Here is a 26,776-nt window from a genome sequence, read left to right as displayed (position 1 = left end):
GGAGCCTGATGTGGGGCTCAATCCCAGAACGCCGGGATCACGCCCTGAGCCGAAGGCAGACGCTTAACGACTGAGCCACCCAGGCGCCCCTCAGATGAGCATTCCTGATATGTTGTCTGTTTTGTTTTTTTTTTTTAATGGATTCTTATGTGTTCTTCAAACGCCAAGAAATAATCCCTGAGAATCTGAATCCAATATGTTAACTTATGCTGGTTAACAGAAAAAACTGAGGAAAGAGCACAAGCGTACCCAATCTCACACTGACTGAAAAATGTCCCTTTTCAGTTCAGTTTTTAATGGTCAAGTAGGACTAAAAATGATGATGATGATAAAGATGAAATAATGGTAAAAGGAGGAAGGCAATGAGGAGGAGAAGGAAAATATAAGATTTCCTACCTTTCATTTTGCCAAGTAATAGCATTAAATAAAACTCCTATTATCTTCTATAACCACTATTTAGTAAAAGAAAAGGCATTTTAACATCAAGAAAAACGTGAAGGATACAATTTCAGTACAAAGGACAGTCTTTCCTAAGAGAAGCTAGCTAACAACTTTACACTGATTAGATAGGAGGCAGGTGGGTAGATAGAATGCATACGCATAGTTGTGTACTCTTTCTACATAAGTGTACCCATATACAGCACAGTGCCTGGAACTAAGACAGTGTTTGATGAGATAGTACCGATTACAATTAGATCGTGCACAGTTAGCTTTGTAGAGGAGGAGGGAATAGTAGGCCTAACACTAACAGGAAAAAATGGATGTAATTTAAAAATATTTCTGCCTTCCTGGATATTTACCTCATTTTATATTCTTCCACTTCAGGAAAAGGTTTGAAATCACTGAAGAGAAGTCTCTATGTTTTGCATGAAATCTTCTACATGGACCTACAAAAATACAGCGTAAAGAAGCTAAAATAACATTAAATGCTATTTCCAGATGTGCTTGCCACTGTTTAAGAGACCTTGGACTTAGTCAAAGCAGGAGCTGTTTATTTTCTTTAGAAACACTCCTTTTCAAGAGTTTCCAAGTCAAGCAGAAAAACTTGCTCAGCAATTAAATTAGCAATAGGTCCTCAGCTGAATCACAGTAGCAATCCCGTATATAAATAAGTTGATAGTAGGCATTTAATCAGAAAATAAACTATCCATACAAGTCCTTGGAGATACATGAATTCAGCCAGTTCTAGCCCAGGGAAGTCAAATAACTTAAAATGAATGAGTTTACTTCCTTCTCCCATATCTATCTTGGCATCATATTAACCATGCTTCTCTCTCCCAAACAAGTGCAAATAAAAGAGTCTCAGAATACCTTTCTTATTTGACACTTGAGGCTGAAACTACCAACTGACCAGATTTGGCAAAAAAGGATGAAATGCATTTTCTATTCCCATTCTAAACTTTCCATTTCAACCTCTATAGATATCGTCAATGAGGACTTTAACTCCCAAAACTTCACTGACTCATTCATTTAATACATATTTATTGAGTTCCTTACACGTGGTGAACACTTGGCTTGGGTGCCTGGAATATGGAGGCAGTTAGAATGAACTGACCTCAAAAAGCATACAGACTAGTGGGAGAGATAGAAAATAAATTACTAATTACAGTACAGGATGCTAAGTGCTGAGTGAAGTATACTAAAGGTGCTGTGAGGACACGGAGAAGAGGTACCAGGCCCTCTTTGGAAAATAGTTTTGGAAGACTTTTTAAAAAAGATGGCCCTTGTTTGAGTTTTGAAGGATGTGCAGGACTTCACTGAAATTAATGGAGTTTATGGGGGGAAAGTATCTTAAAGGAAGAGAAGAGTATTTGTCAGTCTATAAAGTTATAAACCAAAATGGAAAATTCTGGGATGCAAAGAATTGGTAAGACTGGAGGAGTGGTGTTCAGACAAAGTTATAGAGGAAGGAGTGGTTCCATTCATAAAATTTTATAACGTTGAAAGAGGGCCATACTAGGAAACTACAAGTTCCTGCATAATTTAATAAAATTCAAATGTGTCTAGGATCTTATACCTACTAAGCAAATTTTTTAACAGGTTTTAAATAATCAGCTTCATATAATTATATATGTATATGTACATATACACACATATAATTATACATATACATGTATATATGTACATATACACACACGTACATATATATAAGCAACTACATATAATTATGAGAATATAGCTACAAATATAGATAGATACCTTAATATTGATTTACAATATTAAAGTGAAACCCCAATTCAATCCACTGATCTAGCTGCATGCCCTGACCAGGCATACAGATATGCATCACTCAGGTTTACTTGTAATCTTTACATTTTACGGAGGACAGGTGGTGCTGGTGATAGGTAATTCCATATTGATAGTATACGTGATAGGAGCTTCCAGTTCTTTTTTAGTGGTTTTGCATCAACCCCTTCAAAAATCTACATTGGGATTTTTACTTATTGCTAGATTAATGTAGCCTTCATGATGTAACACTTAAAAATATATCAGAATCTAGTTAATTACCAAACCAGAAGAATAGAAGAAATATGCTTTGTAATTTTCAGTGTATCCTCTCTTGGAGATAGGAACCAAATGATCTAGAGCCATGTCCCTGGATAAGCTGCTTAACATTACTGAGCATCAACCCTTTATTTTTTTTTTTAATTTTATTTATTTATTTGAGAGAGAGAGAGCATGCACATGCGAGAGAAAAAGAGAGAGCATGAGCAGGGGGAAAGGCAGAGGGAGAGGGAGAAGCAGACTCCCCGCTGAGCGGGGAGCCGGCCGTGGGACTCAATCCTAGGACCCTGGGATCATGACCTGAACTGAAGGCAGACACTTAACTGACTGAGCCACCCAGGTGCCCATCAATCTTTATTTTTTAAAATGAGGTGACTAAAATGTTTCTAGTAGACCTACTATAAAGACTAAAAAGTTGTGATAATTATGGTGACATTTTATGAGATTTTCTCTCACAGTTTCCACCTCTTTGTAAATTACATCTCCATCCTTACAGTTTTACATGTCAAAGATACTGGATTTGCCCTTGACTCCTTTCTCTCTTCCTTTCACACCCCACATCTGGTCAGTGAGCAATTCCTCTTTCAAAATATATCTAGAATCTCACTCTTTCTCACCTCTCCATTGCTATCACTCTCATCCAAGTTAGCATCATCTCTCACCTGAATAATTCAGTAGACTCCTTCTCCACACAGAAGCCAGAGTGATCCCATTAACATGTACATCAGATAACATCTCTCCAAAATGCCAATCCTATTCAGCACTAAAGCCAAAGTCTTCACAGTGACCCACTGGCCTCCTGCTCTCTCTTTGACCTTCTCTCCCTCATTCTCTCCCTTGTTCCTTCCATTTTCAATCAACAGAACTTCTTGCTTTTTTGTAAACATGTCAAGAATACTCTTGCCTCATGGCCTTCACCCTGGCTGCCCCGCTGGACAACAAAACTCTTCTTCCAGATAATAACACCTCCCCCCTTACTTTCTTCATTTCTCCACTTACATGCCCCCTTATCATTGAGGCCCTCCATGACTGCCTTATATAAAACAGCATTCTCTCCACTCAGGGTTCCCTAATCTCTGTTACCCTGATTCATTTCTCTTCCAGGTCTCTCTCCCTGTATGTAGTCACCTTCAGGGCACATTTACCCTCCTCCCAAGCAGGTGGCAACATTGTACTCCTTACCCACTTTGACATTAGGCACAGACATGTGACCTGGCTTTGCCAGTGAAATGTGGCATGTGTCTCTTCTTGATAGGAGCTTTAAGAGTCAAGGCACAGCATTCGCAAATCGATCAGCGTGATACATCATATCAACAAGAAAAGTCTCAGGACCATATGATCCTCTCAATTGATGCAGAAAAAGCATTTGACAAAATACAGCATCCTTTCCTGATTAAAACCCTTCAGAGTGTAGGAATAGAGGGTACATTTCTCAATCTCATAAAAACCATCTATGAAAAGCTTACAGCAAATATTATTCTCAATGGGGAAAAGCTGGAAGCCTTTCCCTTAAGATCAGGAACATGACAAGGATGCCCACTCTTGCCACTATTATTCAACATAGTACTAGAAGTCCTTGCAACAGCAGTCAGACAACAAAAAGGGATAAAAGGTATCCAAATCAGCAAAGAAAAAGTCAAAATGACTCTCTTCGCAGATGACATGATACTCTATATGGAAAACCCAAAAGAATCCACTCCCAAACTATTAGAAGTTATAGAGCCATTCAGTAATGTGGCGGGATACAAAATCAATGCTCAGAAATCAGTTGCATTTCTATACATGAATAATGAGACTGAAGAAAGAGAAATTAGCGGATGCATCCCATTTACAACAGCACCAAAAACCATACGTTACCTTGGAATTAACTTAACCAGAGACGTAATGGACCTATATTCTAGAAACTATAAATCACTCTTGAAAGACATTGAGGAAGACATAAAAAGATGGAAAGATATTCCATGCTCATGGATCAGAAGAATTAACATAGTTAAAATGTCCATGCTACCGAGAGCAAAATACAATTTCAATGCTATCCCGATCAAAATACCGAGGTCATTTTTCAAAGAACTGGAACAAATAGTCCTTAAATTTGTATGGAACCAGAAAAGGCCCCGAATCTCCAAGGAACTGTTGAAAAGGAAAAACAAACTTGGGGGCATCACAATGCCAGATTTCGAGCTGTACTACAAAGCTGTGATCACAAAGACAGCATGGTACTGGCACAAAAACAGACACATAGACCAATGGAACAGAATAGAGAACCCAGAAATGGACCCTCGTCTCTTTGGGCAACTAATCTTTGATAAAGCAGGAAAAAACATCCGGTGGAAAAAAGACAGTCTCTTCAATAAATGGTGCTGGAGAAATTGGACAGCTATATGAAAAACAATGAAACTTGACCACTCTCTCACACCATACACAAAAATAAACTCCAAATGGATGAAAGACCTCGATGTGAGACAGGAATCCATCAAAATTCTAGAGGACAACATAGGCAGCAACCTCTACGACATCGGCCAAAGCAACCTTTTTCATGACACATCCCCAAAGGCAAGAGAAACAAAAGATAAAATGAATTTATGGGACTTCATCAAGATTAAAAGTTTCTGCACAGCCAAGGAAACAGTCAGAAAAACTAAGAGGCAGCCCTTGGAATGGGAGAATATATTTGCAAATGACACTAGAGATAAAGGACTGGTATCCAAGATCTACAAAGAACTTCTCAAACTCAATACACGAGAAACAAATAAACAAATCAAAAAATGGGCAGAAGATATGAACAGACACTTTTCCAGTGAAGACATACAAATGGCTAACAGACACATGAAAAAATGTTCAAAATCATTAGCCATCAAGGAAATTCGAATCAAAACCACACTGAGATACCACCTTACGCCAGTTAGAATGGCAAAAATACACAAGGCAAGAAACAACAATTGTTGGAGAGGATGTGGAGAAAGGGGATCCCTCCTACATTGTTGGTGGGAATGCAAGTTGGTACAGCCACTCTGGAAAACAGTGTGGAGGTCCCTTAAAAAGTTAAAAATTGAGCTACCCTATGATCCAGCCATTGTACTACTGGGTGTTTACCCCAAAGATACAGACGTAGTGAAGAGAAGGGCCATATGCACCCCAATGTTCATAGCAGCAATGTCCACAATAGCTAAATCGTGGAAGGAGCCGAGATGCCCTTCAACAGATGACTGGATTAAGAAGTTGTGGTCCATATATACAATGGAATATTACTCAGCTATCAGAAAGAACGAGTTCTCAACATTTGCTACAACATGGACGACACTGGAGGAGATAATGCTAAGTGAAATAAGTCAAGCAGAGAAAGACAACTATCATATGATTTCTCTCATCTATGGAACATAAGAACTAGGATGATCGGTAGGGGAAGAAAGGGATAAAGAAAGGGCGGGTAATCAGAAGGGGGAATGAAACATGAGAGACTATGGACTATGAGAAACAAACTGAGGGCCTCAGAGGGGAGGGGGGTGAGGGAATGGGATAGACGGGTGATGGGTAGTAAGGAGGGCACGTATTGCATGGTGCACTGGGTGTTATACGCAACTATTGAATCATAGAACTTTACATCGGAAACCAGGGATATACTGTATGGTGACTAACATAATATAATAAAAAAACATTAAAAAAAAAAAAAAGAGTCAAGGGACAGTTCATCATGTTTCTTTTGAGGATCAAGGTGCATGTCATGAAGGAGCCTCTATCCTGAATCCCTATGTAACTGTGAATTGCAGAGCCCCTTGCCAACGTACTTTAAATATGTAGTGAGTGAAAAATAAACTTTTATTGGGTTACGCTATTGAGATACGGGGTTATTTATTTATTTTTCTGGAGCACAACCTAGATGATCCTTAATGTATCACCTGATACATATTTACTTTTTAATTCTGATATTATCTGATTCCCTCACCAAAACACAAGCTTCATGAGGGCAGGATTTTCATCTATTTTGTTCACAGCTATATCCCTGGCACACAGAATAATATGTGTACATAGTGCATGCACAGTAACTACTGGTTGAATAAATGAATATATGGATGAATGATATCTTAATATGAGGTGAGCACTGTTCTAAGTGCTTTGCAGCTATTATGTTATTTCTACACTGTCACCTTATAACTCTGGTACTATTATTATTATACCTATTTTGCAGATAGGGAACTAAGAGAAGGACATGGTACTTAATATGAAGTAGAAAATTAGTACATATATTTCCTCTGTCTTTCCTAAGAAGAGAGAATAGGAGTAATTAGTTTTCAATTCCCTCACTTAATAAATGCTCAATTTATGATGGCTAAAAGATTTGGATAAAGGTAGTATCAAAAAGTCTACTGATGTAACTTAAAAAATGATCAATTTCTAACTTCATTGTTCTCTAAAAATGATGTGTTATGGAGAGATTTCATGAGTTATTCTAATGGTAGTATCTATTTGCATTCAAATTAATATTCACCCATAATATTCAGGACATTTCTTCATGGGTATGCATTCCTGTTTTAGGCTAAGCTCACAACAAAGGCTGAGTAGACAAGTTTAAAAAAAAAAAATTGAGGGGTATGGAAGGCAGATATTCCTGAATTGAATTCCAGCTTGGATTCTTGCTAGATGTGTGGCCTTGGATAAGTTATTAATAACTCTAGGTGTCCATTTCTTCATTACAAAATAAATATATTAACGTCTATTAATAATGCCCCTGTGAGGACTAAAATGAAATTATGTATACAAAGTCCTAGACAGAAAGTTGATTAATAAAAGGTGGTACAAGGATAAATAAAGAATGTGAGGTCCTTGTCCTCTCTCTGTTCTACTCTATGGTGGTATTTCCTAAAATGCATGTTGGAAAATGTTAATTCTTTTAAATTTTAAGTGTTGTTACAAAAAAAAGGTGTTTACTGTCATTATGTATTTGGGAGAAGAATAGCATTGTTTCCAACTGCATGGGTTTTGGAGTTACACTGCTGGAGGATCCATCCCATTCACTAAGTGGGCATTGTAGGCCACTTTCTTAAGCTCTTGGTGACTCTATTTTGCCACCTGTAAAACGTAGATAGTAATTATATCTAACTTATAGGGTGATTTTAAGTATTAAATGAGATAATCTACATACTGGGTAACTATATAATTTGTCACCCAACATTTTCTTTTAAAAAGTTGAAAGAACTTTCATCCACCATCATATATATCTACTACTTAGATTCCATAATTAACATCTTTTTCTAAATATCTTAATCACATACATCCATCTATCCATTATCTTTCTTTTTTCTTTTTTCTTCTGGGACACTTTTAAGAGTGAAAGAAGATAGTATTAATATTTATGCTAGGGCAGACAGGTAATATAGGGACTCTCCCAGGCACCCCTGGGTATATGGATGGTCTCCCTGTGTATAATTTATCTAGCATAGTAATTGGCCATTGTAAACACAATAAATGATAGTTATGATAGCTTCTGGCAAAGTTCTGAGAGTTCTGTATTAAACAAAGACGTAGAGTTTTTTCCTGCAAGAACAATCATGAATAATCTCCTGATTGCTCATTTCAATGATTGTCTGAGATTGCCTTCCTGTGACTGCAACTTTTATTTTATGGCAACCCAAAGATTCAGTAATGTTTAGTGGTCACTGCAGCATTTTTGCCCTACCCCCAAATCTTGAGAAAATTAATAAAACCTAAAGACCATCTTGGCTAAGAGGCATAAAATGGTATTTGCACAGCTCACCACACTGGAAGATAAAGTCCACTTCTGCTTGCAAAGTTTCCCAACTGACCACTCAATAATTGTCCTACTCAATTTTAGCTTCCAGCATGCAGACACTTGTTTGATTGTTTGCAGCTGAGTGGTTTATCAGAAGGATTAAAGAATGAGCCTACTAGCTAGGTTTGTAGACATCAGCCAACTTGGCCAAGGAGAGGTATACTTACAAATCAATTTGATGTAGAGAATAACAATAAAAGTAATAACAAAATATAACTACCATGTATTAAACACTTACATATGCCAAAAAATGTATTCAGTACTCCACATGGAGAACCTCTGGACTTGACATCCAAAACCGGTTTATGTCTCTTCTTTTACAATCTGATTATGTGACTCCTGGTGGGTCATTTAACCAACTTATCTTTAAAATCTAGACAAGGATACCTAACCACCTTGCTTCTCAGGATTGTTGGGAAAACTGAATATGATATTTTAGATAAATGTCCTCTGTCAGACACAGATTGCTATACATAATATATTATTTTTTGTTCATTATCAGTTCTCCATCAGTACCCGGCAAAACCAATTATGGATTTTATTAGTTCGGTAATAGATGCTAATAAAAGAATATTAAAGTTGTAAGGTCGGCGGAGTTTTACCTGGGAAGGGAAAAAATATGCTTCTTTATCATAATAATATAATAAATACATAATAATATGATAAACACACTTTCCCGCCATGTATATAACTTACGACATATCAGCTTGAGGTTCTATGACCTTGCTTGAGATTCTATGACCTTACAAAAGTCTTACAATCCCCAAATCCCTCATATTTGAATTAGGGATACTATCATCTGCAATACAGAGTTGTTATGAGAAATAAGACAGGATATATAAAAGCAAGTTATGAAAATGAAAAGGATTACTCAGATATAATATAATTACTCTTTCCATGTAGCTGAACATTCACAGTTTCTGTAATGTAGAGAATTAAGATTTTAGAACTTCTTAGACTTAGTACTTATGAAACTCCCAGAATGGATATATTTTATATTACATTCAAGAAGGCATTTCATTTAACTTTTAATAGTTTATAGCATTTCTAGATATACAAACTTGGCTACAAAAAAAAGTAGCATGTCATAAAATGTTCTGTAAGTGTGTTATTAAATATCTCAAAGACCCTCCCAAAGTAATGTTTTTACCCAGATCTCATTTAACACTACTAAGTGACACTAGTTGGAAATATCCCCCATCCCACACAGGACATGTAAAATTCTGGCTGAGAGATTGTGTTTGCAGGATAAATAAAAAATGAGAAATAGTGATGTTGTCTTGTGTCCCCACCCAGTATGATTTTTTTTAAGTTTATGAAATATGCTTTCAACAGAAATCAATCCTGCAATGCAAAATTAGCTTCTGGCCTGTGACTCTGTAGCCCTTTGCTAATAAATATCTTTAGAGTTGTCTTGCACTGATATATAACTAGTAAAACACAGAAAGAGAAAGAGGGAGGTCTGGTGAGAGAAGAGAAATAGAGGACATACGAGCTGTAAGAGATTCAGTGCATAAATTAGAAATATCCTCTGAATGCATTTCCTTATTTCTATTTAGTCTTTATTTCTACTTCAGAAGGGGTCTGACATGGCAGAAAAAATGCAAGCTTCAGCACTAGAGGTTTGGAGGTCGGTTTGAATCCCATCTTCAACTCTTAACTTTGAGGCAATCTGTCAAAACCTCCACTCCAAACTTATCTATACATTGGGTATTGTGATTATTCTACCTTGTTGAAGAAAGATCAAAATAAGTCTTGAGAGCACCAAGCCAGTCAGTTACCTTCTATTTCCTCTCACTTTTTTCATTCAGTCATTAGCTCATTCATTCATTCACTTTATATAATGCAAATAAAGTGTAATATTTGGAGACACGAATACTAGTTTTGTTATTTACTACTTGTACAAACTGCCTCTGAATTTCAAATTCTTCATCTGTAATGTTGGGTTCCATGGTAGTGCCTCTGAGGCTACGCTAGAGGTATAAGTGGAGTGCGTAACAGAGAAGGATGGACACATGGCAAAGTTCAGTTCTCTACACCTCTACCTTCTACCATAGCAACTCTGTTTATCCTCTTCATAAACTGAGATTTCTTACAAGATATTCTTGTCAAGGAATAATAACACTGACGTGAAATAAAGAAAAATCTCTGGACCAGCCAAATAGTTAATGCTAGCTTTCCATTTCTATTCGAATTTCCAGTGGTTCCAAGTATTCCTTGCAGGTTTAGTAAGTGCTCAATCTCAGGGAACTACAGAAGATATGGGAATAAGACAGGGCTCCTACTCTAAAGGAACTCACAGTCTCATAGAGAAGATGACATATCTGCTCATGGACTGTTGAAAAATCATAGGAGAGTTCAAGCATAACTTAGCAAATGGTATGGTAGTAAGGTGAGGGAACTCAAGATGGGAGAGCACTTCAAGGCCTGGTATAGTGGAAGTTTCAGCCAGATGATGAAGGAAGGGGATGGTGTTGTTAAAGAGAAATGATAAGGCCAATATGCACCGGCAAAAATAACATAAGCAAACATGTTGGGTGAGAAAAGAACATGACAGGTGCAGGAACCTCAAAGAGATGAGCCATTTCCTACTAGACAGTGATGAATAGGGAGGTTTCATGAGGCCTTAAATAACAATTTAGTTCATGATAACTAAATTCAGTGGGAGTTCTTTGAGTAGAACATGATAAAAATCATGTTTTAGGAGGCTAAATCTAATGGTATAGAGCAAGTTGGGGTAGAAAATACAGAATTCTAGCCAAGAAACACTTCAATAATCCTCATCTTGGTAGCATTTGATCTCTCCCTCGACACACTTTTTTCACTTGATTCACAGAACATTATGGTCTTCTGGTTTTCCTCCTACTTCACAAGTTGATCTAGTTTGCTTGTTACTCCAACTCTCCAGAGTCTTTACCCTAGAACACCTTGGGGATCCACCCTTGTTCCTCTTCATTTTTCTATCTACATTAACCCCCTGGGTTATTTCAGCCAGTCTCAGGTTTTTAATAGCATCTATCTGCTGATGGTATTAAACAGTACTTGATGCCAGACTTAAATCTGTCACCTGAACCTCACCCTTGAGCTCCATATTATTATAAACAACTGCTTACTTAACATTTCTAATAAGCATCTCAAACTTAAGTACCTCAAACATACTCCTCTTACAAAATGGCAACTCCATTTTTCTAGCTCCTAGGCCAAAACCTCACAGTCATCCTTGAATATACTTCTTTTCTCATACTCCACATCCAATCAGAAAATTCTCTTGGTTCTACCTTCAAAATATATGCAGGACCCTGACATGTCTTTCAAACTCCACCCTTTCTACTCTGGTCCAGGCCATCATCATTACTCACATGGGTTACTGCAGTAGCCTCCTAACGGATTTCCTTACTTTTTCACCTGCCCTTTTAGAGTCTTATCTCAATATAGCAGCCAGAGTAATATCAAGCATAAGTTATATCAAGTCTTTTCTCTTCTCAAAGATACACAGCTCCAATGGCTGTGTATCTTACTTGTCATATAGGCCCCGGCCAGCGTGGTCTCTGTCCTGACATCACCTACTTCTTCTCTGACTTACTCATTCTTACGTCAGAGATTTTGCTATAAACTGCTCCCTCTCACTGGAATGTTCTTCCAACAGATATCCACATGACTTGTACCTCACCCTTATTAAGTCTTTATGCAAAGATTATCTTCCTTTATTATCTACTTAATATTGTAGTGATCACCCCCAGCGTCCCTTATCTACTTTCTCAGCTTTATTTTTCTTCATGGCTCCTAATCTGCCAATATACTCTTTTTCTTAGGTGATTTATTTTCTGACTTTATGCTAGAAAGTAAGCTTCATGAAGCAGGAATAAGTTAGTTTTGTTTGCTCCTGTATCCTGGTATCTAGAACTGTATTCCTAGTAAGAACTCAACAAATACTTGTTCAGTGAGTGAACAGTTTTAAGCTTATAGGGATTTGACTATGATGGCAACAGTGGTTTGAAATAAAGGAAAGAAAAAACAAAAGGAAAGAGAAATGAAGGAAAAATCAGAAGTTCTAAGTGGGCTACTGAAAAAAGTGAAAAAGGAGAAAGATGAAGAATGTCACACTAGCAACTCATTGTCACTCATATTTCTTATTGTAAGTACATAAATCTGCCATTTACATAGGTTTCTGCTTTCCTGAAGACAAAAAAAAAAAAAAAATGAAGAGAAGAAAGCCTCCTATTTTCAAGAAAAGATAACTTCTCATAAGGCAGATCCTTTCAGTGAGCTAAAGAACACAAAAAGTAACTCAGCACTTCTCAATTTCAAAAAAAGAAAATATATATATATATATATATATATATTTTTTTTTTTCAAGACAGAGTTGTTGTCCTCATTGTTTGGTAAGAAAACATGTCTATATGTTAAATGATTTCCTCAAAGGTAGAGTAACCATTCCTTGAGCACAGGGAGCCTGATTTTTTTTTTTTTTTTGGTACCTAGGACAGTGCCTGGCATTTAGTGAACACTTAATACATGCTTCAAGAACTGAGTAGAACTGAAAAGCGTGCAAACAACAAATGTTGGTGAGGATGTGGAGAAAGGGGATACAGATACAGATGTAGTGAAAAGTGAAAAGAAGGGGCACATGCACCCCAATGTTCATAGTGGCATTGTCCACAATAGCCAAATTGTGGAAGGAGCCAAGATGCCCTTCAACAGACAAATGGATAAAGAAGATGTCGTCCATATGCACAATGGAATATTACTCAGCCATCAGAAAGGATGAATACCCATCATTTATATCGATGTGGATGGAACTGGAGGGGATCGTGCTAAGTGAAATAAGTCAAGCAGAGAAAGACAATTATCATATGGTTTCACTTATATGTGGAACATAAGGAATAGCATGGAGGACATCAGGCAAAGGAAGGGAAAAATGAAGGGGTAGAAATCGGAGGGGGAGATGAACCATGAGAGACTATGGACTCCAGGAAACAAACTGAGGATTTCGAAGGGGAGGGGTGTGGGGGAATGGGATAGCATGATGATGGGTATTAAGGAGGGTATGTACTGGAAGGAGCACTGGATGTTATATGCAAACAAGGAAGCATGGAACACTACATCAAAAACTAATGAAGTACTGCATGGTAACTAAAATAACATAATAAAAAGAAAATAAAAAAAATAAAACTTATTAAAAAAGAACTGAAAAGCATGGAGAAAGTTAAAAATTTGGTGTCAATCACAATATGAAAATGCTATAATTTTCACTACTTTGGTGGTTTAACAGACAACAATTATATTTTTTTCAGGTGATATCATATGCTAACTACTCAATTGTTAACAAAAGGGTTTTGGTAACACCTAAAATTTATGCCAACTACAGTACGACAGATAGAAATAAATTATAATATGTACCATAAACATAAAGAGAGCTCAATAAATATGCTTTAAATTATTTAAAACATGCGGTCTCTTGCCCTCAAGAAACCTCCAATCTGGTTGAGAAGGCAAGAGTTGCATACTAGGAAGAAACTATTAAAAATCTGATACATTACCCAAACAAAGTATCAAAAAGATAGGAAATACAATAAGTTGTAAAAAATTCATGTTAGGGAAAAATAACCTAGGCAAAAAGGCTTTAGGAGACACAATAAACTAGCCCCTTTTGAGGAAATAAAAGGGAGGGAGACATGATGAGAAAGTGGCAGGTAAAGGTAGGGGAGCAGCAGGTGGGAGGCTCATCAAGAAAGGGGATTCCATAACATGTCACAAACAACATAATAAAAAATATATATATAACTCTTCCCCAACTCCAGAGGAAGACATAATCTCCTAAAAAACATAACGGCCAGCACTTACTTGGGAAACAGCCTCTGGATCCTCAAGTCTTGCCAGTCCCTTAGGAGAATAGATGATAGCCAACTCATTTTTAACTTCTCCATGTTACAGGGAAAAGCCAGAGCCACAGAGAAATAAAGAGAGGGAGTAGCTCTCTGAAATTCCTCCTGCAAACTAAAGGAAACAAAATCATTGAAAAGGGAGGAAGGAAGAGCTGAACTATTTCTAAATCTTGACTTTGCTCAGCAAAGCACCTTGCTTTAATAAAAATGAAATCCTCACAAGTTATACATATTTAATTTACTGATTCAAAGATGAGTCAGAAAAGGAAAACAATAGTTGTGAACCTTTCAGTGGTAGAAAGAGATGTTTTCTAAAGTGTTCCCAAAGCCTTTCCGAGGTCAGACTCATCCTGAGGTTGCAATAACGCAAAGGATTTGTATTCATAGATGTGGCTTGATGAGACCAGAGTAATCATAATTCTTGTGTAGTGGATGTCATTAATCAATAGGAGGGGATATAAAAAGTTGCACTCCTCCCTCCCTGTGCCAGGAAAGAGGATGGCAGTCCATTTCCGGATGTATGCCACAGCCGGCAGAGTGACTCACCCTGTGCCAAAATACCACAGGGACGTGAGGGGAAAAGGAAGAAGTGAGGACTGTGACAGGCCAAGAAAGCAGTGGCCACCACAATCAATCTGAAACAAACCTTCCCTAATAGCTGTAATAATGAGGGTTTTGCTGAATCAGAGGCCTTTTGAGTTGGAAGGGGCTTCCGTTCAACCCCTCCTTTCACAGATGAGCAAACTGAGTCCCAGAGGAGGATGTGACTGGTCTAAAGGAAGAATGTTAAGTGAAGGGTTCAGCTCGGCACAGAGCCAAAATCTCTAGATCTTGGTCTTCTGTACTGCACTGCCTTTTATAACAATTGCACCAACAATGAAAACATCCCATCCAGCTGCGATCCTGAAACCATTTGTATGTTGGCTGTTGGAACTTAAACTATGGCCCCTATAGAAATCATGATGTGTGTGGACATTGTTTGGGGATTTAATGGGACTAGAGTTGAGGGTGGAGGGTTATGATGACTATTTCCGGATTAGCCTCAAAATGTTACTTAACTCATAATCTATAGGAAGGACAGTTCTACAAATAAAATTTCCTTACAGTTGAACTTCTATCATAACATTTCTATGGGAAAATGCAATTGGAATACTGGTGCAGGAGGCAGGCATATACACCATATCCTGAGAGCAACGCCAACCACTCTTCCCAGAGTATTTTGGGTGACTGAGGCTGGACAAAGGGTAGCGAAGGCAGCTATGTGTCCCAGTAGCATTTTACCAGGAAAGGCAAGCCTGCTACTTCCTAGTTGTCCTGATAAGATGTTAAAAGGTGGGGGGGGGGGTGCATGGGTGGATTAGTTGGTTGAATGGACAGCTCTTGGTTTTGGCTTAGGTCATGATCTCAGGAACCACTTAGCAGGGAGTCTGCTTGAAGGAGTCTCTCTCTCCCTCTCCCTCTGTCCCTCCCCCTCTCACGCACGCTCTCGCGCTCTCTCTCTCTCTAAAATGGATAAATAAATCTTAAAAAAAAAAAACCAAAAAACAAAAAAAACAGGGTAAAAGGAAAGTCTACCAAAAGGTACAGCCTGGCTATGCCACATCTTCATTCAGATTTAGGCTTTATCAATAAGTCTAGTTTTCCAAACCCAGGCGGTTTGCACTAAGATGGATTCTTTCATAAAGTGCATTTGTAAACAAAGGCTGACAGTTGTTAAATGGCTAGAGAGGGTTGGGTTTGATAGCACAATGATAATAAAAATAACAAATAGCCAAAGTTTGTTTACCTATCATTGCTAGATATTATGCTAACTATTTTATACACATTATAAATAAGCTTTACAAAACCTTTTAGGTTGATATTATCCCCATTTTATAGAAGATGAAAATGAGGCTGAGGGCAATAAAACAACATATTTCTTCAACTTGGCTAATAAATAAGACATAAAGGATTCTATCCCAGGACCATCTGACTCCAAAGTACAGTCTTCTAAACACGCTGTAAAAAAAATGACTAAATACATACAAACATACATAAATACATACATACATAAGTACATAAATAAAAAAAATAAACATGCTGCAAAGTAAAACCATCAGGGCCATATTAGATTCTGCCTCTAGCTGTAATTAGCTCTGGATACCAGCCAACTGCTATGACCTCCATGTGTCAGTGAGCTGGAATGTAGTAAGTCTAGGATTAATAAATTTTCACTCATCAATACATTCATCAAATGACTACCTGTAAGGAACATCGTAGAAGGTGCTAGAACAACAAGATAGACAAAGCCCTGGCCCTCATAACATTTCAGAACCGTATACTTGCTAGTCTTCCTCATCAGTACTCTCAAAAAGCCTAGATCACGTATTTTTTTATAGCAATCATATGCCCTGAATTTTTCAGGCCAATGTCTATTACAAAAACCTACCACTTTGTCAGAGCATTCAATGTCTTAGCTTAGATCTTTATCACCATCTCACCCACTGGTTTCTGAAATAGTCTCTTGGCCAATGATTTCTCTTGCCCCTCTAGTGTATCATATGTACTTCTGCCAAACTTATTCCCCTAAAGTCATAGCTTGTTGTATCCTGTATTTATAGATGAATAATCTGAAGCTTAGAGAGTTTAAGAAAATTGGCAAGAGTATCACAACCAAGAAAGTGGTGAAACATGATTCAGAGTCAGGTTTACCTGACTGTGAGTCCATGTTCTTCTTTGTCATCCGCTTCCCCATTTTGGAAGCAGAACCTGAATGGTCATAAAACTATCAAGTCATACCTCATGGAGGAGCAGTGTGCATGAAGTAATCCATTTTTAGCTAAATAGAGGAAATGCATTTATAACTTTCAAACAGGATTACCATTTAGGGAAGATGAGGCAAGTATCAAACTACGGAGTGAGAAGACAGGCTTGTTGAAGCAAAAGAGCAGAAACATTGGATCCAATATTCTCAGAGAAGAGGGGACACAAGCTAGCAGCTAACACCTGTCTCTGAAGAAACAGTGAACACAGCTCTGTTAACAAGATGGCAGAGCTGTATGTCAGAACCTTCCTACCCAGCAGCCTGTACAGAAAGCTTCTTGACAAGAGATCCACTACACCCTCTGAAGTCAAAGCACTAAATCTCAGAATTATGCTCTTGATTGCTAAGCACACACTGCTTTGTGGCTTACAATGTTTATATTTTTAATTTAACTGCGATATTATTATTTGTGTTATGTCTTCCTGAGATTGAGGACTCTCTTTCATTCTTTCAGATCTCCATGTTGAGTAGCTTGTACCTAGTGAAGGGAAATCTTTACTAAATATTTGTTCACTGATTTATGCACTAATCTCTTCACAAATCAGTCAACATATGGAGCCAGATTATGCTTGGAATAGAAATACAAAGGTGGCCTATCAGTGATTATACAATAATGTGCCCCACTTATATAAAGATTTATGGCGATGTCGTCTATCTGAAACACAACCACAAAGCAAACTTGGAAGGAGGAAGGCATGGAAGAGAAAGAAAAATAACTCTCACAAAAGTTGTGTGCTTTTTGCCACAGGATGAGCTGAAGCCAACCTCAGATCACCATAAAAGATCGAAGGCCTTCAGGATTTTAAACGTTTTTGTGTAATGCTATAAAAAAATAAGGCTTTGGTATTAGTTTCCCAGATATATAAGTTTAATGTCAGCAAATAAGAAGTAGGAGAAGGGGGAACAGCACTGAAATACAGAGAATAGAGAGCTAACAACCTATCAACTGCATAGGCGACAGGAGTAAAATTACTAAAAATTAAAAAAAAATACTCTATAAAATATCACTCAAACCTAGGGTCAGTTAGCATTAGTACAACTAGTTCTACCTCATTAAGTAATATCTGAGAAGATTATACCTTTGTATGGTAAATTTTAGAGTATCTAAGGACCATAGCGATATGATTCAACTAGTTCATTATTTAGGTGGTAAAAAAAAGAAGGCAGAGAAATAAGTATCATGTCCAACATCATTAAAATTCAATAAGCTTTTAGCACAAATACACTACACATTAGTATATATGTTATAGAGAGAGACACATACACACACAAATTAAAAATAAATAAAATTCCATTTTTGCCGTCTAAGTGCTCATTTGTTCAACTGAGCATTGATACTACTATGCAATCCCCTAGCTGACGCTTCTCTGTTTCAGCATGGATAGAGAAGGGATTCATGCCATAGTAAGGAAAATATTATGAAGAAAGAAAAGGGGTCATGAAGATATCAACAAAGTCTAAATTCCTTGCAAAACCAATTCGCTAATCCAGGCTAGTAATTCTAACCTCATAGAAGATGGGGTTAGTGGGGTTAATATGTTTCCTGCGTATTTAGTCATCCGTTACTCACGCCACATGACCATTAGATCTTTTTAAGTGCTCACAACCACACATTAAGTAATCCACCTTGGAATTTTGCTGGGAATTAATGCGACATTATTTAACTTATATTTTGTAGAATGTATTTCTCTTCTATAGAGAGAACTAACTCAAAGTTTGAATATGAGGGATTCATGGAGCCAACAAAGCGTTGAGGAGGGCACCCTGTGGCAGTAGAAAGGTACTGTCATCAGGTGCCAGCAGGGGGCAGCAAATAGCAGTTGAGGATTGGAGTTTAGGATGTACACTTGAAGGAAGGGTAGAGATTTGGGCTGCCCAGCGCTGTAGTTATCTTGTTGCAGGGAATGAGATGGAAAAAATAGGGAAACTGAAACTCAGAATTCAAGGTTGTATCCAAAGGTCATTAGGTAGTTGTATAACCAGAGGGGTTTAAATATGTTTATTACAATTTAAGAATGTATTGAAGTGTGGCAAATACTTTAGAAACATTGTCACTAAAAGCAGGTAGGTTTTGGGAATGCCTGGGTGGCTCAGTCAGTTGAGCATCCGACTCTTGGTTTCGGCTCAAGTCCTAGACTCAGGGTTGTGAGATCAAGCTGCACTTTTGGGCTCTGCACTCAGTGTGGAGTCTGCTTGAGATTCTCTCTCCCTCTCCTGCCTCTCCCACTCATTCTCTCATTCTCTCCCTCTCTTTCTCTCAAATGAATAGATAAATCATAAATAAATAAATAAATAAATAAATAAATAAATAAAAGCAGTTACGCTTTGCATAAAGGTTAACGAGTATGAAGAACTGAATTTGTGTTATCCAGAAAACTCACTTTTCTGGAACATGCCAATTGCCAAGGTTACTATTTAAGTAATGTCTAACTAAACTAAGTATCTACAGATGTGTATGCAAATATGTGTGTGCCTGTATAGTAGGCAGAGAAAAGAGAAGAAGGGAAAGTAAGGAGGAACTAAGTGAAAGTGAGAGAGAAAAAAGTGAATCCACCCCAAACTTATTTTCCAAGTTTTCCCACAGTCTCCTTAAAAATAAGTTCTTCCTAACCTAAAGGTGTCCACACTTCATCTGATCTCTAAGTTGAATATCTTTAAAAAGTTTTATGTGAATCCATTCAGCTCCTTTTTCAGTTACATTGGGATGAATAAAGCAAAAATTTTCTATTCTAAAAAAAGCCTGCAATGATTTTTTTTTTTCTCTCCACTCCTCTAACTTAACAAATAGTCGAAGCTAGAAAGTTCAAGGTTGGCAGGATTTTAGCTCTCCTGGAAGAAGGAAATTCATGCCAAATATTCAGGAAAACAATGGTTAAGTATTTTTAAAAGTATTAAAGCTTGAAATTATAGGTCTCCACGTGGGTAGAACACTTCCTTTTTGGTGTTGTGGGTATCTTTTGTAAAGCCAGCTCTGCTGAGGTGTTCCACGGTTAGGGTGTCAGCTATTCCAGTAAGGCCAAGGTGCTACTAAAAGAAAAGGACGGAGATATTAAAAACAAATAATTTTAGGGAGGGTTGTCAGTTGTGGATTTGCTGTGATAAATTGCCTTCACTTGGTTTCCTGAAATTATGAAAGCAGAAACATCTTGGTCATTAAAGATTTAGGGAGTTGTGGGAAAGGAGCAGAGGTGAATGGGAATTTGAAGTTGTTCATAATAAATCCTCAACTTGTCCTTCTGCCGTGTGCCCTTGTTTTCCACCGCTTGCCATGCTCTCTACAGTCTAACCACAGTCCTTTCTCTTCCCAGACTATCACAAGCCTCCCTGCCTCCCCGATTTCACTCATGCATCCTTGTAGAATGCTCCCACCCCCAGCATACTCACAGTGCTTCATCTAACAAACTCCAAAACCCCTATTTATATTTCAAAGGCCAGTCTAAATGTCATCTTTTCTGGAAGAATTCCTTGGTTTTTCTGAGATAGAAATAATCACGGAATTCTAAACACCCCTCTATTATAACACCTACCATAGGTTATTATAATTGTCTGTATACGTTGTCTCCCCAGTTAACTGTGACCTCTTTGATGACAGGGACTCTCATTTTAGATGACAGGGATTCTCAAGAATCTGTATCATCAGCATTGTGTCATGTGGTGTGACACATAGTAGGCACTTAGCAACTTTTGAAATTAATGAATAATTGATATTCTATTAATGATTTCATATAAATATACAATAACAAACATTTTAGGAACCGATGATTCTCAATATTGGTAAGATTGTATATTTTTAGTATAACCAAAATTACTTCTTTTTTGGGCAGTAATACTCAATGCTTACTGTCTTGAGGGGCTGCATAGCTTCCCAAAGAAGATCCTATTGTGTTATTCCAAATTTTGTATTCTAGCAGTTAGAAAACTGAGGTGACCACATGCAGCCAAGGTAGAAAACTGAGCCATGTATGAGGAGCTCCACCAGAGAAGCATCACCAGAGAAGTAAGATAGAAACTCCTTTGCAGAGATGATCTCAAATCTATAGCCCTCTACTAAGATGAAGCGCTTGTGTCATCTCAGACTCCCTCCTCTAGTTGAATTAACCATTTCCCTTCCATGTCATACTTACTTTCCTCTAACTTTGCACCCTCAACACTTCACTGCACTTGCCAGTTTGTCTCTCTGCCTCCCGTTCTAGACTAACTCTCGCCCATACTAGGAGCTCAATAAATAATTAACAAAGGAATAAATGAGTGACTAAAGAAGAATTCGGGAAGGGGAACAGTGCCTTCTATATCCTTCTCCCAATTAGGGATCAAGGCAAAGATTTTTATCACAGTCTTTGAACGAATGGGCAATGAGTGGAACTCTGGCAAACACTTTGAATATTTGTTGGCAAAGCTTTAAAATTCACCAGTAGGACCTGATCTGCCAATTGTAAATTCTTTCATATACGATAGGTGTGTTAATAAAAATGTAGGATTATCCAAAATAAACTATGCAAGAATCAAGTAAGATGCTAGAGTGTTTCACGATGAAGTGTAAATTTGGGAAAACAATTCACAGTTCTGAGACGTAATATTCTCTCGTATTAAGAGAGCTAATGATTGTGACTTTTCATAACGTTTATTATGAATTAATGAAGATAACCCATGTAAAGTCAACAGCACAGTGTCTAAAATACAGTGACCACTCAAGTGTTAGCTACTCTTATTAATAACAATAATAATATAAACTTCAGCTCTGAGAATGCCTCTAACAACTGTTCTGTCCTACAGGATGAAGTTCAAATGTTTTAATTTGGTATTCCTCAAGGATCTAATTCCAATTTTCAACATAGCCTATTATTCTGGGATCTGCTTGGACTTCATAGCCTGTTCTCTTTGTCCTTATTTTTCTTCCATTGACAAGAACCTGAGTTCATTGACATGAGCCAGGAGATTGAGACAGATCAAGGAGTTTCACAAGTCCTTTATTTTCCACCAAATGTGATTCCAAGTGCCACTCTTTCCAATACATCCCACTGAGAGAAAGGTGAGAATCTTCACTAGCCAGCATTGCTCACTGGGTCGTGGTTGGGGGAACAGTAGAAATACACACAGAGGTTTTGTATGCAGCTTACAGCTGAGTCACTCTAGAAAGACCTCTCCAGCAAAATACCCCCTTTCAGAACTTTTTGTGGGATAAGAATTGTGGCCCATAAATTGAACTTGGTTTTCAATGACTATCACCTCCTATAGTGAAATTTTATTACAATTTCTTTTTAATTTACTTGCTTCTACAGTTTGCATTCAAGGAAACTATCTTACTTGATCTATTTAAAGAAATATACATACTGAAATGATCCTAAACAAGGATGCCAGGGTGGCTCAGTCAGTTAAGTGTCTGCCTTCAGCTAGGGTCATGACCCCAGGGTCCTGGGATCGCTGCATGGGGCTCCCTGCTTAGTGGAAATCTGCTTCTCCTTCTCCCTCTGCTGCTCCCCCTGCTTGTGTGTTTTCTCTCTCTCAAATAAATAAATAAAATCTTAAAAAATAAAGAGCTTAAACAGAGGACCCTCAAGTGGGGAGATGTAATATAGTATATGCTCTCCATTAGTGTAGTTATAAGCATATCATACAGAAAAAGACACAGCAACCATGGTCTGTCTAGTTGAATGTATCAGTTAAGATGGTATTCGGTTACATGTAACAAAGACAGGATTATAGCCCTCTAAAACAAGTAGGACTTTGTTTCTGTTTTGTAATATGAAGTAGGAGGGAGGCAGCATAATACCCATGAGGCTCTTCAAGGACCTCCTCAAAAGTTCAAGCTCATCTAACATCTTGCTCTACCATCCATAGTGTATGGGTTTGGTCCTTATTGTACAAGATGGCTCTTCCCCCAGACACTGTTTCAGCACAGAAGCAGGGAAGGATTGAGAAGTGAAGACAAAAGTTGCTTGCCAGATGAAATGGTTTCCTTTTGTCAGGAATATAATTGCTTGCCCAGAAGCCTCCCCACCTCCACTAGAATTTTCTTGAATTCCAAGGTCTGGAACAGGTCCAGGTCGAATTGTCTAGCTGCAAAGGATCAGGGGAGGTGGACATTTCTAAATGGGCGTGTTGACACTTTTTACCGAAACAGTGCTAGTGGTAAAGCAGAAGGAAGAAGGGGAATAGTGAAATTAGGTAAGCAGCCTAATAGTGGTGGACATACTTAAGAACAATAATAATTCATTTGTTCCTGAAGGAAAATTTTTACAGCATTAAGTGTTGCTTGTGAAGTTTCCTGGGATCTCAACACCAACCCTCTCTTCATGATAGGATCTCTCGGTGATGCCTTTCCCTTAACTCAACGTTCACATTACTGCCCCTCTCCTCTTAGGGAGGTTTTTTCTCCCTCTCATTCCACTGAAAGTTTTCTCACGCTTTATGAGCCAAATCAAAAACAACTTTAAAGACTCCTGCAAACACCTACCCCTCTCCATTCACAGTGTGTCACTATAAAGCTTCTCATCCTCTCCACTCAATCCAGAAGAATATGCTAACGTATTAGCTGTATCTGGCTTTTATTATAATAACTTATTGATAATTAACTAATTATTAATCATTTATTTTTATTGAATGCTATGTTCCAGTGCTGAGTGCTTCATATGCATTATTTTATCTTCCCAACAACACCTGCAGGAGTTAATTAGTATCTCCATTTTACTGATGAGCGGGGAACAGAGTTTTGAACCCAAGTCACACTGACTCCAGTGTCTGAGTTCTTCATCACTATGCTATTCATAAATTTCTCTTCTCAGAAATTATCATCTTTTTTGAAGACGAAGACTACTTCTTAAATTTGAATTTCTTTACTATATCCTTCCTTCATAGTACTGAGGCTTGTTCACTATCGGGGCTTACGGTTTCATTTTACAAATAAAGTGAGAATGAGGATAATTACTAGTCACAGAGCCAGGGCAAGAACTTTTTTTTTTCCCTCATCTAAGTCTACTTGTCTGTATATGACACCATAATATACTATTCAAGTTTTCAACAGATATTTACTGAGCACCTATCACAGGCCAGGCAGCATTTACATTTTGCTTATGTTGAAGGTGGATCCTTAAGGATTACAATCTTGTTCACTGGGAGGAAAAAACAATCCTGGAAAAGATAGGATGAAATGTTTTCATCTTTCAGCTTGGGGTTGTATGAAACTGTTGCTAGTTGTGGGTCCAAGGGAATGCTGGGATGAAATCCATCAACTCTGAGGTCATTTATCATTCTGCTGGTTTTCTGCCCCTGGTTTCTCCTCTGCTCCCTACAGACCATTTCCGATGTCATAACAGCAAAGCAGCTCTACAGAAGACATATGTTTGGAAATCCTCCATTTTCACTCTCCTGAGCTCTGAGTCACACCACCTCTCCCACCAGCCTCAGGATAAGTCTATCGGAGGACCTCACAAGACTTTTGGCATGTCAAAATTGTCATTATTTGCTATGCAATCTTTTTTTTCCCCCTAGGCTTTGTAGTCTTTGAAACTATTTGCAAAAAGAACTTCAGACAACTCAAGCTTTTATCCCAATAAGAGTAAGAAAAGCCTTTGCTCCTTACCTTTGGGTGAGCCAAGCCCTCCATCCCCTCTGACATCCCAGAGTGCCCCACTAGAGGGTAGCCTGCATTGAACTCTATCTGTTAAAACAAAACAAAACAAAAAACCAAACCAAACCAAACCAAAACAACAACAACAACAACAACTCTTTGCAAGGGATCTTCCTGACACTGAAGTAAACATTGAGGTTATCTATCTCTTCAGATCTAAAGTAAACGTCCAGGTGTATACAGATGTCCTTAGTGGGAAGAAAGGAGGAGGAGAAAGACATCCATGGCCAGTGGTTGCTTATGGCCCCCATCAAAATCGCTATAGAGAAAACGAAGCAAACTGGCCAGTGTGGTAAATCATGTTGAAGATGGACTCCAAAGCTCCTTTTGTAGCCATTACATAAGTGATAAAAATATACTTCCTACCTCCACAACATGGACACACTCTTACTTCTTCTTTTTCCTGGTCCTTTTTTAGAGAAGCTGAGGTGATAAAAATGCTCCTTGATGCAGACGTTTTGAATTATACATGCTTTTAGGAATGCATTTTAACAGAAATTCTTTTCTTTGAATCTTCACATCCACTTCTGAGAATACAGGGGTATTTATGCAAGGCCAATGAAGATGATTTCTTTCAAAAGATCTGGTTTGATTTGGCCCTGACTCTGAGGGAAAGAGGAGAAATAAGATGTCTAAAGAGGAAAGGCCATGTGTACCTAGAAGAGTCCACTTAATTACCTATAGGCGGTGACTTTGGTGCTCCTCTTCGGATCCCCTTGGCCTGCCCTTGACTGCAGCTGAAGCTATAGTGGATAATTTCCAGAGAGCTGAGACTCACCTCCCTCTACGAGCATCCTTTGGCTTCAGCTCTGCCTGGAAGGCTTCTCTGAAAGAATAGGAGTCCATTCAACTAGAAGTACAGCCTAGAAATTCAGGGAATTACTCTGGAGGTAATAATCAATGGAGGCAGGAGCTGGTAGGTAAATCCATGCATCAGTATCTTTCCCTCAGATAGATGATCCTGAGGGACATTCTCCTACCTCTCAGCTGCCCCAGCAGGGGCTTCCATTGTTTATCCTGCCTTTGGCCTTCCCTCCTTCCCTGTCTTGCTCTCCCAGCTTCTTCATTCCTACTTCCCGGGGCCATCTCCCAGGTTCAGAAGCCCATGTCTGAAGTTCTTATAGGCCTAGAAAAATTTTTTTGATTAATTTTTCAGTAATCATGTTGACAGCACTCAAAAGCAGACTATAGGCAACGTCATACTTAAAACAACCGTCCTGGTGTAACAAAGGATTATGTAAAATTTATTAGCAGGAAGATTGCATACTCTGAACATCCCTGGCTCCTTTCTACTCTCACTCAACATAGACCTTTTGCCAGGCAGGATGTTCAGCAATGTGGTAGTCAGGCAATAACAAAATCAAGTATCCTGAAATTGAACTATATCCCATAGTATAGACATGTCTTAGACTATTGAGGTATTTGTAATTTCAACAAGAAAATGCCGTAGGCCTCACTTTGCCATAATCAGGTCTTTGTCACACGCTAATATTATACTTTAGGACTCTTTTGGCTGCAGCCTCTCTGACAGCATGCAATAACAGGCCGGTTAAATGCAGTTCAGCAGTGCATTGATAATTATCCTCATGTGGTCTGGCTTGGCACAGTACAGAAATGTTACGATTATCTTACTTGTCTCATGGTGTTGAGTCAGAATAAATCGAAAATCAAATAAATGAAAACTATGTCACTAAGGTCTTTGCTTTTCCCCCGGCTAATTCCTTCCCTCCAGGTCCACCTGTGAATGACATTCCATAACATTTAACTCAACAAATTTTGATGATTTTATTTACTTATTCTATATAACTAGATGAATGTTGAGGTACAACATGCTTCATATGGAGTTGGTACTTAATACATATATATATGCTGGGTAATAAATAAATCCCTTAAATATTCAAGAAACCAATATAAAATGAAAGAGTCCACTTAATTGAAGACTTACAAAATCCCAATCAAATTCTGAACAACAAAAAGAGTCAAAACTGCTATTGGCTCTGCATTTCTCCTCTTCAGAGTTGAAAGCAAAGTCCCTAGAACTGGTGACGTTTCTCAGTTAAAACCACATTTCCTTCTGTCCAGAGCTGCAAATGTGTGTTCTCATGAAGTCGCAGAGTCTGCTCCCAGGCTGCCGAGTGATCCCACCCCTGGCCCTCGGAGCCTGTCTG

General features: G+C 38.1%; 1 protein-coding gene across 6 annotated transcripts in view; it reads right to left on the bottom strand.

Annotated features, from left to right (window-relative positions):
* The window catches only part of LOC148107847 (uncharacterized), a 638,616-nt gene that overhangs the window by 465,055 nt on the left and 146,785 nt on the right, over nt 1-26,776 (bottom strand). For all 6 annotated transcript variants that reach the window (XM_087855366.1, XM_087855368.1, XM_087855367.1 and 3 more), the window contains one exon: nt 14,138-14,290. In XM_087855366.1, the coding sequence (XP_087711492.1) occupies nt 14,138-14,290 (153 nt within the window). The remainder of the gene's footprint in view (nt 1-14,137; nt 14,291-26,776) is intronic.

The sequence above is a fragment of the Ursus americanus genome, chromosome 24 (assembly GCF_024610735.1).
Source record: "Ursus americanus isolate L20-20 chromosome 24, mUrsAme1.1.p, whole genome shotgun sequence".
Classification (NCBI taxonomy): domain Eukaryota; kingdom Metazoa; phylum Chordata; class Mammalia; order Carnivora; family Ursidae; genus Ursus; species Ursus americanus.
Note: the sequence above shows the minus strand (reverse complement) of the source record. Positions and strands in the feature narration are given on the sequence as shown.